The sequence below is a fragment of the Nomascus leucogenys genome, chromosome 20 (genome assembly GCF_006542625.1).
Source record: "Nomascus leucogenys isolate Asia chromosome 20, Asia_NLE_v1, whole genome shotgun sequence".
NCBI classification, from domain to species: Eukaryota; Metazoa; Chordata; class Mammalia; order Primates; family Hylobatidae; genus Nomascus; species Nomascus leucogenys.
In genome coordinates, this window is record NC_044400.1 from 3,150,451 (window position 1) to 3,167,952 (window position 17,502).

A 17,502-nucleotide genomic window follows, 5' to 3' on the forward strand; every position below is an offset into this window, starting at 1 on the left:
TCAGCAAACATTTGAGGGCTAAAAACATGGAATCAGGTATCAGCCCTGAAATTTGGTAGCAAATATGAAGTACACTAGAAACTGCTGAGTGCCTGTAATTTGGCATCAACCTTACCATAAGAACTCAACAACAATATAAATAGCCAACACACATATGGAAAAGGCTCAACATCATTAATTATCGGTGAAATGCAAATCAAAACCACAATGTGAAACCGCCTTGCTTCTGCAAGAATGGCCATAATAAAAAAAATCAAAAAATAATAGATGTTGGCATGGAAGTGATGAAAAGGGAACGCTTTTACACTGCTGGTGGGAATGTAAACTAGTACAACCACTATGGAAAACAGTGTGGAGATTCTTTAAAGAACTAAAAGTAGATCTGCCACTCGATCCAGCAATCCCACTACTGGGTATCTACCCAAAGGAAAAGATGTCATTATATGCAAAAGACATGCATGTTTATGGCAGCACAATTCGCAATTGCAAAAATATGGAACCAGCCCAAATGTCCATCAGTCAACAAGTACATAAAGAAAATGTGGTGTGTGTGTGTGTGTGTGTGTGTGTGTGTATACATATATATATGTATATACATAAAATCATGGAATACTACCCAGCCTAAAAAGGAATGAAATAGTGGCATTCAGAGCAACCTGGGTGGAATTGCAGACTATTATTCTAAGTGAAGTATTAATAATTCAAGAACGGAAAACCAAACATCGTATATTCTCACTCATAAGTGGGAGCCAGCTATGAGGACACAAAGGCATACGAATGATACAATGGACTTTGGGGACTCGGAAGAAAGGGTGGGAAGTGGGGTGAGGGATAAAAGAGCACACACTGGGTACAGTGTACACTGCTTAGGTGATGGGTGCACCAAAATCTCAGAAATCACCACTAAAGAACTCGTCCATATAACCAAACACCACCTGTCCTCCAAAAACCTACTGAAATAAAAATTAAAAATTAAAAAAAATTCAACAATAGTACATGTCAAGTGACTCCAGTGTCAACAATACTGCAGAATGTATGTCAACAGCAAGAAAACTGACAAGTGTCTATTTCTGACTCTACCTTCATGGAGGTCCTTGTTAAACCCATTTTACTTCCGACTGCCAAAGATCTGCCTACCAAAACCACTCCTCACTACATTCCTTTTCTATTCTAATGGCGTGGAGACACTGGGTGAGAAAAGCATGCAATCTTTAAGTTCAGTATGTTCTGCCACTGTCGTTAGTCCAGTGTAGGAGAGGGATGAGAAACACCTTCCTGAGCCTGACCTGGTGTAATCTTACATCTTGTCCAGCTTCTGCAGAAAGACAAAGTAAAACCCATCTCTTCCACATGGAATTCACAGCCTACACCAGCTCCTGGTAGGAAAACGCTGCTGAGCCAGCAGCTCTGGCACCCTGTGAAGAGAATGAATCCCTCTTCTTTTCCAGGTCTGTCAAAGTAGGACACTTTGTCTTTTATGCCTAGATCCCATGCAAATTGAGGAAGAGTAAAAATATAGATATGTATAAAGATGGGCTTCCTCCAAAATGAGAGCTAGACATTTCTTCTCCCAAACCAGAGCTATAACTTCTGAAGCCAGTTCTTATCCTCGGAGATCTAAAAGGAGATTTTGAGTTTGTGCCTGATGGATAAAAACAATACCCCTAACAAAGGGGTTTTAACTGTGAGATTTCTTACCACTACAAAGTTCATATATTTAGCGGTTTCATGTTCAAAAGTTTCCAGTAATTTCAGGACACTGTTATTTAAAAAAAAAAATCAGTTTGCTGCTGAAATTTTATTTATAACTGTCTCAGAGTCTGATAATGCCCCCGGTAGTACATACTAGACCATGGGATCCAGTATCAATGACCAGCCCAGGAGAAAAGACCACACCATCATGAAATCTACGGAAGATGTGGCCTGCTGCTTCTACCTGCCTATACAGGGAGTCGCCCCTACCTCTCCACCTCCCTACCCCATCTCAAGCATGGAGTGGCTGTGCAAGATAATGAACTACTGCCATTCCTAGGCCACACCCAAGGTAAGTAAGGTGCATGTTCACATTTAAAGGCCTAAAAGTTAGAATGGGACAAAAAGAAGTCAGTGTGGGCCAAAAGAAAATAAGGCAGCCAGTCCAATTCAGTTCATTTACTCTACCACAACTTTTATTCAGTTTCTGGCTAAATTCCTTTGAAGGTAGCAAGGTAAGGTAGGCCCCAAGAAACACGAATAAAATCCTAACCCCCCAAATGACTGAACAGACCCCCTCGTGGCCAAGGAGACCCCAGAGAAATGTTAAATACCGAGTTCCAGGCCATGACAGATTGGGAAGTTGGAAACGCCTGGTCATACACCCTCCCTCGCCGATCGGCATTAGGCTTTCTTCCCCAAGGGTTAAACAGAAGTCAGCCCTTTTGAAATATTCACTCCACTGCTTCACTGCTGATAACCACAGCCTGCCCCTGCCCCTCTCTTTTGCAATTTCAACACAACCACCAACCAAAGTTCCTTCCCCAACAAGAGACCACCAACTACGAAGTGGTTCTGGTTCTGGCCAGGCCACTAAGGCTGCACACAGCCTTCATGTCCTCTGCTTCACCCTTTGATGTACAGGGCCTAATTATAATACATTTAAATGTCAAGTCTCCAAATCAAAGTGAACATGGGACCCATGTTGCATACATGTTTTCCTACTACACATGCACATGCCCCTCCTTCACGAATATTCATAGCTCCTCCCGTAACCTGTTGAATAAGTTTATTTGGCCACCCTGTGAAAAACATAAATCCCTGTCTTATTCTTCCCATCCTCAAAGTGCTTATTTCTGGCTTCTGGCCAAAGGCTACACTTCCCAACCTGTCAGAATGGCCACCCTGCAGGCTGCAACCCTTTATGAAAAATAAAGCTCTCCTTTCCAAATGTATGGACCTATCATACTTCTGTTGACAGTTCAGTGCCACCAGTACATGAAAGGAAGAGAAGGCTCACTCATAAACTTGGATAAAGTTAACATTGGGCTCATCTTGTTACATGCTGGACTCATCTTGTTTTGTTGATGAAACAAAATGACTGGACTCTGGAAATGTTTCAAGACATGATTGAGCTGGGGATATATGGGTCTTTCTGTTTTCTGGCTTTTCAGAGCTGTCATATTCTAGAACTGTGGACTGGTGAAGGCTCCAATAGCCATATTTTTCCCCCATCCCAGAGTCCTACCAGGAGGGACCTTGTGAAAATTAAATGGCATTTTAGGAATAAAAATACAAAACCAATGAAACAAATTCCCTTGATGTGTTCATTTTCCCATATCAAAAGAATTACCGTATCAATTCATAGTCATGACCAATAAGAAAAGTACGTGTACCTATAAGGATAAATCTAAAACAAATGTGCATAAGTCATGTAATTTCTAAGCTGACAATTTTTGATATTGTCTGAGCTTATCTTGTCATTTTATAAATTAGAAAAATGAAGCCCAGAGAAGTACAGTGACTTATCCAAAGTCATACAACTACTCCCTTAGCTCTTATCACCCTAATGATGAACCCATAATTATATGAAAAAAACCAGAATGATAGAAATGAGGGCTATCAATGAAATTAACTAGGACATCCAATGTCTGGAATCCAAAAATAATCTCAAAAACATCCAACTGAGTATTTAAAAATAATCTGAATCTCAATCATAGTTCAGATTCCCAAAGGTAAAGACTCTTTTTTCAATACTAAAGCACCCAGACACTCCTGATTTCATTAGCATTTTCATCAGCTCTATTTTAGAACTTAGCATAAAAATACCTTCTTCCTTTATCATTATCAGCAGCAAGCATCAACTTCCCATATATCAACTCCACCTTCATATTGTGAGGCCATTTAATCACCTCACGTCGAATTTTATTGCTCAACACCAATGTATGGTTCAAAAAATTAAATCTTCAAATATAAAATCACCAAACTGAAGCTTAATAAGATTAACTCTATAGTATCTGAGAAGTCTGTGCTAGAATTAGATTCATTCACAAGGATTTATGAAATAATCAGTTACAATAAATGTTCCATGAAAGAATGGTTACATTTACGAGCAGTCATGTACTCTAAGCTGAGACCTGTTTACGCCATCCAAAAAGGGCTTTCAACATTTCCCAGAAATAGTCTACAAAAGGAAGCCTGATCTTGGGAGCATTTTCCAGTATTTAACAATCCCGACTCACAACCTGAGTGTTCCCACTAAGCAGACTGATGTAGATTTCAGCCTTTTAAAGATAAAATGGCTAAATTCAAAGAATTTGGTTTCAGGGAATTGTGACATGTAAGGTAAGCAATGTAATACCATTCCCCAGCTCAATAAAATCAACATATATTCATCAATGACTCCTTTGTATAAGATGCTATATTATTATAAAGCTATGGTGATCAAAACATTGTGGTATTGGCAGAAAGATTTGATCCATGAAACAAAATAGACCAGAAACTGCCCCCACATACTTTTGGGGGAGATGGAGACATTCATTATCTTAACGGTGCTGATGGTTTCATGACTGTACACATATGTCAAAATTTCTCAGATTGCATACTTTAAATATGTGCAGCTTTATGTAAATTATACCTCAGTAAAGCTTTGTTTTGTTTTAAAAATGTCTCTACCCTGTTTTTTTGGTTAATAACAACAATGGCCTTTCTATATTCCAGCAAATTGTTACCTGTTCTGGGCTGATACCATTTTTAACTCTATCTCTTCCTTCTATTCCTAGTTTCTGGACAACTTTATACCACCCCTATTATCCCCACATCTCTTACTTTCTCGCTGTCAACAGCACCAATGGCCAGGTGTGGTGGCTCATGCCTGTATTCCCAGCACTTTGGGAGGCAGAGGCAGGTGAATCACTTGAGGCCAGGAATTCGAGACCAGCCTGGCCAACATGGAGAAACCCCATCTCTACTTAAAAAAATAATAATAATAATAAATTAGCAGGGCCTGGTGGCACATGCCTGTAATCCCAGCTACTCAGCAGACTGAGGCACGAGAATTGCTTGAACCCAGCGGCAGAGGTTGCAGTGAGCCGAGATTGTGCCACTGCAATCCAGCCTGGGTGACAAAGCAAAAGTCTGTCTCAAAAAAAAAAAAAAAAACCAAGAGCACCAATGTGTACAACCCCAAGGGATTCATCATGATTGGTCTATGCCAATTATAGTAATCCCATTCCCCTTTGCTTTCCCAGAAATGTGGAGTGGTCATGTGATCCAATTCTGGCCAATGAAGTGTAAGGATATGTCTCCTGGGGACTTCTGGGATATGTTTCCCTCCTGGATTAAAGAAGTTGGCCTTTTCAGCCCATCCTGCCTTGGATGTGGTTGAGTGAGGATGTGATGATTGGTACTACAGCAGCTATTTTGCTACCATGAGGCACAATCCTCTGGATTATGAAAAGGAAACAAGCTGAGGACAGGAGAAAGGAAATAGAGAAAAAGCCTGAGAACTTGACATTGTTGAGCCATGGCACCAAACCAAAATTTGCTTCTCAAACTTTAATAAGCATAAAGAATCACCTGGAGAATCTTGTTAAAGTGCAGATTTTGATTCAATAGGTCTGAGGTGGGGCCTGAAAGGCTGTAGTTCCAATAAGCTCCCAGGTGAGGCAGATCACACCCTGAGTGGCAAGATTTTAGACTTCTCATAGTGTGAATAATTAAATGTGGTTTTATTTCTTAAGCCACTGTTAGAATCCTATCACTTTCACACTGACTTGCTGGAGAATTTTCACTCCACTGGGTTCTTTCAGAAAAGGAAAAACACAATTCTGAGACTAGAACTGTTGCTTAAGCTATTTAATTCCAAACTTCCGCAACATTAGGAAATAAGTTGAGAAATAAACCAATTTGAGAAACAAACCAATTTACACAAAACCAACCAAGATTTGAAAACACTGCCTAGATTGGAAAGACAATTTTTTTTCTCCTCCTCCTCACCCCAACAAACAATTCACTCAGTCATTCAATTAGCCCTTCTTTCATTCATTCAAACACTAACCAGCACATGGCAGATGCAAAGCACATTGCTAAGCATTGAATGCCTAAAAGAGTAAAGCACAGACCCTACTAACTTGACAGGGGCAGGTAGAGAGGATAAAAGAAGGGCTGGCTTACAGTTTTCACATCATTGGTGCCAATAATTCCACCTATCTCCCCCAGATCTTTCAACAGCAAATTCAGGATCTCAGTTGCCCTTTTCTTCTGGTGGTTGCTAAGCTCTTGTAGCTGGCTCAGCTCTCTCTGTGTGGTTGTCAATGTAGTCTGAAAAACAAATTTCAACAACAAATTCAAATGGTTGCCTATCAATTTCATACACTCCACATTACAAAGAATAACACCATCATGTAGAATGGATTTCTTTTACATGACTTCAACCTAAGAATCCTTTTAAGGCAAACTCTCGCATAGCACTGCATTCTTGGATAAGAAGAGGAACTCTTTATCAACAAGTTATATCACATGGCCTGATACCTTATATGTCTACATATCAGATGACAATTTCCAAGTCAGGGAAATAAGTTACTAGAAATAAGTAAAGCCAAAAAAGAAGTCCTTAAATTTATCACATGTAATTGCATCTTCCTACTTACCAGATATTCTATGTCAATCCTACCTGTTTCATTTCAGGGTCTACACTTACCTGCAAGGGTCCCCACCTCCACTCCTAAACAAACCTGCTCCCTGGGCCACCTCCATATTCCCACCTAAATTGATAAAGACAGATGCGTCTAGAATAGATGGCCCAGAGGAACATTAATAAGTTTAGAAAACAACTTCAAAAAAAAAAGTCTTCTAATTTTCAGAGTGAAGCTGAATTAAACACTCTTCACCTTTTTTTCAAAATTAGGTTACGTTCAATAGTTGGTTTCATACTATATAGCAGAAGCTCTATTTTCTTGTCAAACTTTAATAAACCCATCTCTTTTTCATCCTTCATGTATCTTGCCAAAAGATATGTATTCTTAACTAACGTTCAACATCAGTAAAACAGTTATCTATTTATACAATTCTCCCATATGCAGCTAGAGCATTTTTAAACAATCTGTCTAATAATAGTCTTCTAAACCAATCTAGTAATACTTTGGTTTCATGGCAAATTAAAAACTGTATTATGAAAAATGTTTCATTGTTTTAAGAAGCAAGTAACATGAAGGACTAATTAAATGAATCCCATAGAAAACACTAAGCAGAGGAAATCTAAGTCGCCCCCTTTCCTAAGTGACTTCTGAATGAGTTTGTTTTATTTTGTTTGGCATTGCCAACTGCTTATGTCATCTTGTTTTTAAAATCCTCAGAGACAGTAGTCCCCATCTTGGGAAGCTGCTAGAAAAGTCTTCGTCCGTGGAGCTGAATGTATGCCGCGAGGAGCATTTCCTGTCAGCCTCACAGTCGGCAGATCAGCACTCTCCTGTGCCATCTGCTACTTCTTTTTCAACTGGATGCTTTCCACAAAGCAGGCTGGGCGCAAGCCCAGGACACCAGGCCTTTGGGCAGAGGTGCTAAGGATGGCAGGTTAGAGCCAGTCAGCTTCTCCACCACCCGTTTTCCAGGTAGAAAAGGACACATCCCACCCCGCCATGCCAAACACTCACTGCTCCTGCTACCGCTAGCTACCTGCAGAACCTATGGCGTCTTTCATTCGGAGAATCTGGAAATAAGGGAATGTGCAGGCTGAAGCACTGGCTTAAAACAGAATAGCAAACAAACAAACAAGGGCAGCTTAGTTCCAGGCTCCTGAAGGTAACAGCTAGGACAAGAAGCTGACGGGAGGGAATGGAATTCATTCAGGAGGGTATAAGCAAGAAGAGTGAAGTCCATACCTTCTATGGGACCCCGCTCTTGCCAGTAGCAACGCTTTGAGATGTATGTATTGATATCGTAGCATATGCACAGCTCTATGCTAAGTGCTTTACATAAACTGTCACTAATCCTCACACCATGCAAGCAGCATGTTATCATCACCATTTTTACAGAGAAGGGAATGAATACTCACAAAGCTTAACTGTCTTAGAACAGCTAAGGTCTAAGAGTTATGATGTCAGACTTGTAACTAAGACTTTTCTGGCTCCAAAGTGCACTCTTTTGACTATTCCCACAAAGCATCCCCACTAATGTTATCAATTCTCTGGATATAAAACAGTCATGATATGCAGTTCCAGGATGAGTGAACAAAAGTCACTTGCATGAAGTATTTCAATTGTTGGAGGGACCTCAGGGAATGCATCTAACACTGAATAACTAATCAGCCACTGCCTCCTTATACCATGTCTGTCAATGAATATCAATATAGAGTACAGGAACGGCAGCCAAGGAAGTCCCACCCCCTAGACACAAATGCTCCAACCGTTTTCTGGGCCAGCTCGTCTGTCAGCTGCTCATTGGCCCGGGTCTTATCCTCCACTTCCTGTGATTTCTGGTCGTAATTGACAGCCAGCTCCTCCAGGGCCTGGAGAACTTCTTTCACCTCATCTTTGGCTGCCTCATTTTCAATCTGGAGACGTGTCAGCTCCTCCTGTATCTTCTCATAGTCTCTTCTTGTGGAAGCTAAAAGCTGGGGAAATGAGATGGCATGGAGCTTGTGAATCTAATGTTCAAATGTTTATGTTCTATGCTGTATCCAAAAGTAAGTAATTTAAAAACCAGATATAAGAAAACAAGTTGGAAAAGTTCAGGATGATGGGAAACCCCACTGTATGGTCCAGACGATAAAAAAATAAAACAAAAAGACAGATACGTTCTTATTGCAAAAATCTGTTTTGTGTGCATGTGTTTTGTTTTGTATTTTTGTTGTTGTTGTTGTTGTTAGTTTAAAGCTGTATACCCTTAACTCAAAGAATGAATTACACATCAAAAATCACTGCATTTTATAGCTATTCCATATTTTAAGCAAAGGATGGGGCCAGGTGCAGTGACTCATGCCTGTAATCTCAGCACTTTGAGAGGCCGAGGCAGGTGGATCACCTGAGGTCAGGAGTTCAACAGCCTGGCCAACATGGCAAAACCCCATCTCTACTAAAAATACAAAAAAAATAGCTAGGTGTGGTGGTGCACACCTATAATCCCAGCTACTTGGGAAGCTGAGGCAGGAGAATTGCTTGAACCTGGGAGGCAGAGGTTGTAGTGAGCAGAGATCATGCCACTGCACTCAAGCCTGGGCAGCAGAGCAAGACTTCGTCTAAATAATAAATAAATAAATAAGCAAAGGATCTGAGAGTCGTTTCTAAGGAAATGACAAGGAATCCACTTACATAGTTTTTAAATGTTATCAGGATTTCACATTGTAAACTGGTTGACTTCACAATCAACTAAAACAGTATACGACAGCGATCAGTCACCTTTTTTTAACATCCATCCTGAAGATATAGAAGGATGTACCCCAAACGTATCATTAGTTAAAAGTGAATGTCTGGGCTTGCTGACGCTCCCATTATCTTTGTTCCTACATTGATTTTCCTATATTGAACAGATACTGCCTCGATAGTATAGAAAAAGAAAAACGCTAAGGAGTTTCAACAGTAACAAGAAGGAGAGTTTATCCCAGGCAGCTGTGCCAATGTGGGGGAAACTGGAGTAGAATGGGAGGTAGAGGGCAGGAAACTCAAGCAAATGGAAGGCCTTGACTACAGCTAAGAGAGAGAGATCAATGAAATATGGTACACTTGATTACAAAAGTGTAGCTTATCTCCCTACCAAGGGAAGTGTTTGGGCAGGGGAGGTAATCATTGTCCTAAAGAGATGAAAGGGAACAAAGAGGAAGGAAATGGTTACAGAGTCCTTTATGCCTACAGAGGCCTGGGACTGAGGACAGGAACCCAGGCACCTGCTGTCATTGCACAGTGGGATCCAATCCATAGCATTTCAGCAACGAAGCAGAAAGCAACTTCAAGCACAAAAGAGAACAACATTTAAATGGTCCTCAGCAAGGGAATTATTAATTGTGCATGATTGATAAGTTGGCTGGCTATCCTTTGCTTAGGTTCTTGTTTGTAAAATACTTGGCAACACACAATGTAATAAAAACACTTACTGAAGAACTGAATGCCTTTGGGGAGACTGAAAACAATTTGCCTCCTTTTTAGTGTATGGAATACATGCTGATGCAGTACTCGGGCCCCATTCTCTTTGCCTTCCCCTCCTCTACCTTCTAGTTTTGTTTTTGTTTGTGTATCACTACAGGACAGCAGGAGAACATGGTGTATATCAAAGATCTGAGCAAGCTGATTGCAAAACTGAAGTAGGACTCAAACAACAGGTCACAGTATTGCTGGGTATTAGGAAGCAGAATCAGCCTTGCCCAAGACCAGGTGCGGTGGCTCACACTTGTAATCCCAGTGCTTTGGGAGCCAAGGCAGGAGGCATGCTAGAGGCCAGGAGTTCAAGGTCACCCTGAGCAACATAGAGAAACTCTGTCTCAAAATATTAAAAAATTAGCTAGGTATGGTGGCACATTCTTGTAGTCTTAGCTACTTGAGAGTCTTAGGCGGGAAGATCACTTGAGCCCTGGAGGTTGCAGTGAGCCATAATTGCAACCACTGCATTCGAGCCTGGACAACAGAGAGACCCTGTCTCAAAAAAATAAAAATAAAAAAGGATCATCCTTGTTTGATCACCCAACTAAAGGTCTCTGCCCTTCCAGAACGAAGTGTAGCCACTGGCTACTCAATCTCAAAATATCAAGCGTTTTGAAAGTCAGACATTTATTTTCTAAATTCAGTGATAATCAGCTTGTAAGAGGCAGTGAAGGGAAATCTACCAAGAAATTTCCACATGATTCTGTGATTATGAAAAGCTTCTTTGCCAATTAAATTCCTGGAACAAACATCAACAACAAAGAGTAATAGAAGAACTTTGTGGAAAAAAAAAATATATTGCATTCTTTACCTCATCCTGATCCAACATCTGTTGCTTCAGCTTTTCAGCCAGCTGGCTCTGCTGGTTAATTTCATCATCCTGAAAACAAACATCATGTTTGTTTTTTTGGTTAGTTATGTCATTTTTGATATCCCAGTCTCCCAGTGGCAGGCAGCTACCATAAGCTTGCTGATAAGAAGGAAGGAATAGTGTGGTGTTGCTGCACAGAAAACAGGTTCCGAGATCTCATTCAGTTAAAATACCTCTTCACCCACCTTTCTCAGCAGATGAAACAGCTGACTATTCTGGAAATATAATATCCTGCACATTCAACCCAATTCTTGCTCATTGAGAAATCAGAGATCTAGGGTTTGGGAACTGAAAGGGACGTTAGAGATATCCCTCCCAATTCAAAGATGCTAACAGTGAAATTCCTAATTCAAACAATAAAGGAGTGAATTTCTACCTAGCTGCATTGTCGTAAGTTATTGTCCCAAATCTTGTCAAACACATCAGTAAGCAGGAGTGCTGCCACGGGATCGGCAGGGAGAGCCAACGTTTCCACTTCAAACCTCTCAGACCAGAGAAACATGAACTGGGGATTTGGCATTGAAAGACCTCCCTCTCGATTGGAAGTTAATTTTCTTAACAGTTTGAAAAAAAAAAAAAAAAAACCTCAGGGCAGCTGAAGGGCAGAAGCATTCATGCTTACTTTTTGGGCTGTCACTGAAGTGGGAAAGGCAAATTCTCTCTTCTCACTCTTTTTCTGCCACTAGGTGTTGCTGCCACAAAAGCAAGGGTATTCGCTGCCCACCTCTCCCCACCTCCCCTTAGACTCGGTCCACCCCCAGTGCAGGCGAAGCAGCAGGCAGATGATGCCTAACTACATAAAAAACACAGTCTTTGCTGCATTATTTTCACGACTTCAAATAAAATTTGAAACATAGCCTGTGAAGATGACAACCTGGCTTCTAGGGTCTAAACACCAAACAAGAGTCAGATTCAATTGAGCATCCTGGGGCACTTCTTCGTGCCAGGTCCTGCCTAGGTGTTTGCATCAGCAGCCCAGAAACACACACCCTGTACTGTGTCTTTTGCCTTTTCCAGGGGTGAAATTCAGCCCAAACTTAAGGGCCTCGGTCACAGAACCTCAATATTCCACGGGATATTCCCCGGCCTGTTTGGTGGTATCTATGCATACATTTGAATCAGGTTAATTTAATGTCACAAACTAATGCTTTCCGTGGAGAAAGAAAATTCTAAAATCAGCCATACAGGATCTGAATCTCCTTGTCCTTTATGTAGAATATCATTTGGCTTCACTTTTCTGCTTAAAGAGATCCTGTTTCTACTGAACTCTTTATACCAATGCTTCTTTAATGGTTCTATTTTCCTGCACAAATCATATTTCTGGCAGGTGAATTAGGGAAATTATACCAGAATGAAACCTCCAAAAACTGGCACTTCTACAACTACAAGACTATTTTGTAGATATATTTTCTCTTCTACTTTATAAACTTAGCACGTCAGTTACCAAGAACGATTTTGTGTTTATGTTCCGGAGCACTTAAATGTTAAACAACTTAGCATAAAGGATTCAAAGAGTTTACCATCGGAGAGCCACCATCTCTTCTCCTGGGACAAATGGACAAGCACTACAAGTGATATAAACCACGAGAGGAGAGAAATGGAGGAACTCTGTCCTTACACTGTGCTCATTTCAAAGCCTGAAGATGCAGGCTTCCTCCCAACAGACGACTAGCTGGGATGCAGTGATTTTTAAGGAACAGTGAAAAACCAAGGGCCCCTGGCCCCACCTGGGAAGGATGAAGAACAAGGATGATATTATAGAAGACGTGGATCACTTGTATCAGAGACGTTTCCCAAACTATATTTACCCTTTATCAAGGCAACTTATCTAAGGAATTAATGAGATCTACTGTGATTTTTTTAAAGTCTTTCAAAACCTCCAGAATAATAAGGTGTGCTTATATCTACACATTCAACTGCATCTCTTAGAACATGCGTAAGCACACTCACTCTGATGCAGGTTCTAAAGATCTTGTCCATGGATAACAGATTTTAAAGCACTTTTCAGAAAGTATTTTATACTTGAATTTTCTTATACATGAAATAACATAAGGCCAGGTACAGTGGCTCACGCCTATAATCCCAGCACTTTGGGAGGCCAAGGCAGCTTGATCACTTGAGCCCAGGAGTCTGAGACCAGCCTGAGCAACACGGCAAATCTCCGTCTCTACAAAACATACAAAAAAAAAAAAATTAGCTGAGTGTGGTGGTATGTGCCTGTAGTACCAGCTACACAGGCGGCTGAGGCAGGTGGATGGCTTGAGCCCGGAAGGTTGAAGCTGCAGTGAGTTGTGATTTCACCACTGCACTCTAGTCTGCGCAACAGAACAAGACCCCATCTCAAAAATTAAAAAAAAATAACATGAGGCTGGGCGTGGTGGCTCAGGCCTGAAATCCCAGCACTTTGGGAGGCCGAGGCGGGTGGATCATGAGGTCAGGAAATCAAGACCATCCTGGCCAACATGGTGAAGCCCCATCTCTACTAAAAATACAAAAATTAGCTGGGCGTGGTGGTGTGCGCCTGTAGTCCCAGCTACTCAGGAGGCTGAGGCAGGAGAATTGCTTGAACCCAGGAGGCGGAGGTTGCAGTGCACCAAGGTCGCGCCACTGGACTCCAGCCTGAGTGACAGAGCGAAACTCCATCTCAAAAAATAAATAAATAAATAAATAAATAAATAAATAAATAAAACAAAATAACATGCACACCCTTATAAATGAGAAACTGGTCAACCTCGGTTGTCAACAGGTCACTGGTCACCTTTAATTATAAAAATGTTTTTATTGCAATGGTAATCTGCATAAAAATAATCAACTTTCATTTCTACTTAAGCTTGGGTTCATGTCAGGATCTCTGAGAGCAGAGCAGCACTGTAGAGGGACAGAGACTAAAAGACAAGGAGTGCCAGCGCCAACTTGTTCACATTGTGTCTCTGCTGGTGGCCCCCTTGGCACCACCCCTTCCACACCACACATGGAAGTAAGCAGAGCCCAGCCCAGCCCAGGAGAAAGAAGGAAACTAATATTTACTGGGAACCTGCAATGTACTAGAAACTTTCAATCCTCACCACAACCTTTTGAAGTAACAGATATGAGCCCCATGATACAGATGAGAAAAAGCACCTTCAGCGGGGCCAGGTGCCAGCCCAGGACTCAGCATTCTTGTCACAGGTCTGCCCAGGTCTCAGTGTCATTGTCACAGGTCTGACTCCAAAGCGCATGCTTGCCCATCACACAGCACGGCCTCGGGAGAGTACCTGTGCTTGGAGCCCTGGCGGGGCAGGACGGAGGAACAGAAGGGGCAGCTGGGAGGAAACCGTGTGGTCTTTCTCCCTCCACACCCTAAATAGACTCACTGAGGTTGACCAGGTCCTCATTTAAAGGGCTGAGGGTGAAATGAGATGAGCACTGGGGTGGGAGTCAGAAGATATGTAACTTCATCCTAGCTCTGACACCTATGTGTGATATACACTTGGGTAAGTCACATAACCACCCTGGGCTAGTGCCTCACCCAAACCTAAATACCTCCTGTTCTACCTTTCAGTAGACTAAGAAGGCGCCATATCCCACCTCATGTATTCTTTAAGCGTCAAACCACCCACATCAACAGAAACATGGAAGTGCCTCCTAGAACCTTTCAGAGGAGGACCCCTAAGAATGACAGTTGGTAAGACATAATCAGGCACTCTATGGGAAGGGTCACTGAGGGCAAACCATTAGCTCTGGTGCCCCCTAAGACTGAGGCTTCTAGGCTCAGTCCTCTCCCACATCTCTCAGCATCATCATGCGATGGACCACAAATACTAGCCTCGAACAGTGGGCCTTACAGAATCTTCAAAGCGCATGCTATAGGAAAATGACATAACAAAATGGCCTAGGCTGACCATCAAGAGACGGAGACTCTCAAGCCAGCTCTTCAGCTACCAACTGAATGCTTTGGACATGGCATTTTCATCTCTCTGTCCTAATCACTACATTACGCATGTCTGATTTGAGACTCTAAAGTGTCTCTCTTGGATCAGTGAAAGTTCCTTGTGCTGCCAAGGTAAATGATCCTGATTCCGCCATGCAGGCGTCTATTCATAGAGAACTGAGCACAGAAACAGCTTCTCACCCTCTCACCCAGGATTCTCTGCGATTACTAAAAATGAGCCCATCGGTTCTAAAATGAGAAAAAAAAATGCGTATGGTCTAATCTTCTTTACTGTTTAAACAATAGCAATTCCTTGGGGAAATCAAGAAATTGCATACACTGTTAACTTACTATTGATCTCTTTTTTCTCTTTATTTGAGGTTTTGAATAAAATACATAGATAGAAACGGAAGACAACGGTATGCTCGGAGCCTAAAGGGCAAGTAACCCATCTTGTGGGTGTGAATATTTTATTACATGTGTTTTCAGAAGAGTAGGATGACCCCAGAATAAAGCTGTGGTTACAGTGCAAGCTCTTGGAATCACAAACAAGCAGAACTAGCTTCCTTAAGGTGACCAGTCACATTCAGCTTGCAAAGGTTATACCAGACTCTGAGCTTTACCTCAAAGAGAGAGGCCTGTCAGATTAATGGCAAGGTTAACATAACAAAGCTGTTTCATACAAGCCAGAGGTGTCCCTAAGCACTCTGAGCTGAACCACAATAGAAAAGATTAAATCAGGCTAAAAATATCAGCAACCCTGATGAAACGAACTGAAAGGATTTAGAATATTCCAAGGGCAACATGCCAAGATCATATAAAACATCAATTCAATTCTCATGCCTCTGGGATTCCTAGCCCGACCTTTAATTGATTCTCCCAGAGTGTTCTCCAAGGCCTCTTTTCCTCTATGCCAACTTGTGCACTTACATGACTATTTGAGTCCCAAAAGCTTGTCATAAAATTGGACATCCCCAATCAGCATGTTCGAACTACTTCATTCAAGAATATACCCGTGAAAAGAGCTTCATCAATTAGGTGAAGCCATCAGACCACACTGCTATCGATTTCTCATCCCAGGGCCTTATGGTTACATGACTAAAGTATATGCTTGAATTCTGGGAGTCACAACCCTTGCCCCTAGCTGAGGCTACTGCTGGAGTTTCCAAGAGGTGAAGGATAGGCCCAGAGAAGAAAGGGAGACTTAAAGATCACAGACACTCACACACCCCACCTTTCATGCAGTAATCAGCCCAGTCCAGTTTCTAGAAGACAAGACTCTAAATAGCACCTGCCTGTCTATCTAGGCCAACACACTGCTTTTTCAGTCAAGTTCCCTTTAACATTTCCATTCCACATGAATCAAGCTCCCTGAATCTGCACAATCAAAGTGCTAGGGTAGGTATTAGGAAACCACAAACAAAGATCAGGCTGTAGCCCTACATCAGCCCCATAGCGAGCTGGGACCTGCCATCTTTCATCTTTGTAGCAGAATGAGAACTATGAATCTCTGGCCACAGACCTTGTCATCCAGTTGTCTGTAGAGACTGGAGATCTCCTCATCGTACTTCTCTTTCTCCTCTGTAGAGATGCCAGCAACAACAGGAGCAATATTGTCTATGATGGGGGTGTTATCACAAGGCTCCAGATTCTTCTGGTCCTTAGCACTGATCTGTTCATCCTCAGGCACAGCTTCTCCTGCAAAACATAGCCGAGCAGAATTGGGGATTAAAGAAATTGAGTATGCAACCCTCCAGGAAGAGTACCAAAAATAATCAGTCCTGGTGAAAAATACACAGAAGACACAATAAAAGGCTGTAGTGTGGTTAGAGTTTGTGTTCTTTCTATTTGACAAGAAAGGTCTTAGTTAATTGGCCAAAACTAGTCTACGAAAAAAGAGAACTATGTAAAACCTTCCCTCTCAAGATGCCTCCCTGAAGTAAACTGGTTCCAAGCTACTCCAATGTGCAGAGATGCCTGAATTCTTTACATTCATTTTGCTTTAGTTGAGGAATATTCTGGGGCTTTACTAGAGTCATATCCTCTCTAGTGATTGATTAAAAAGGAAACAGATCTCTAAGGCATCCTAATTATGAATCAATTATGTCACTGTTTCATTAATACAAACAGCCAAATAAAGAAACACACTGGCATTGTTTGATAGAACACTGTAAGGCTCAGATCCTCTGAATTCAAGAATCTCTGAATCTGAGGTCAGAAGACAGGGTAGCCCTGGATCCAAGACTAGAGTTGCAAAAGCTCACATCTCAATACCACTGTCTCCCCCAGGAAGCCAGAATTAATTGGCTCTGCTGGAAAGTTCAAATAGAATAATCTGCTGTGATATCACCTAGTCTTAGGAAAGTAAATCAGCCAATCTAGACTATCTTGCAGAGATCCTACCTACAATTTCTCAGTTTGCAGAGTAGCATTTGTTGGGGCCTTCAAAGGAAGAATTGCCAAATTTGTCAATCAAATTGATGGAAAAGGTACAGCTTGCAAGCTGGCCAATGGCTATCTCCAACAAGAACATCAAAGACATAAAGTGCATAAAAAGGATGCTAAGAAAACTACTGGCCCCATTGAGTCTCCCAAATATCTTCCTGGAAAGCAAAACC

The 17,502-nt window shown here is 41.6% G+C and overlaps 1 protein-coding gene across 1 annotated transcript in view; it reads right to left on the reverse strand.

Moving 5' to 3' along the window:
- Positions 1–17,502, reverse strand: part of KIF5C (kinesin family member 5C) — a 153,135-nt gene that overhangs the window by 37,218 nt on the left and 98,415 nt on the right. Inside the window, exons 12-15 of the mRNA XM_003278698.4 lie at positions 16,407–16,582; positions 10,915–10,983; positions 8,378–8,584; positions 6,148–6,294 (exon numbers count right to left, since the gene is read on the reverse strand). Coding sequence (XP_003278746.3) covers positions 6,148–6,294; positions 8,378–8,584; positions 10,915–10,983; positions 16,407–16,582 — 599 coding nt within the window. The remainder of the gene's footprint in view (positions 1–6,147; positions 6,295–8,377; positions 8,585–10,914; positions 10,984–16,406; positions 16,583–17,502) is intronic.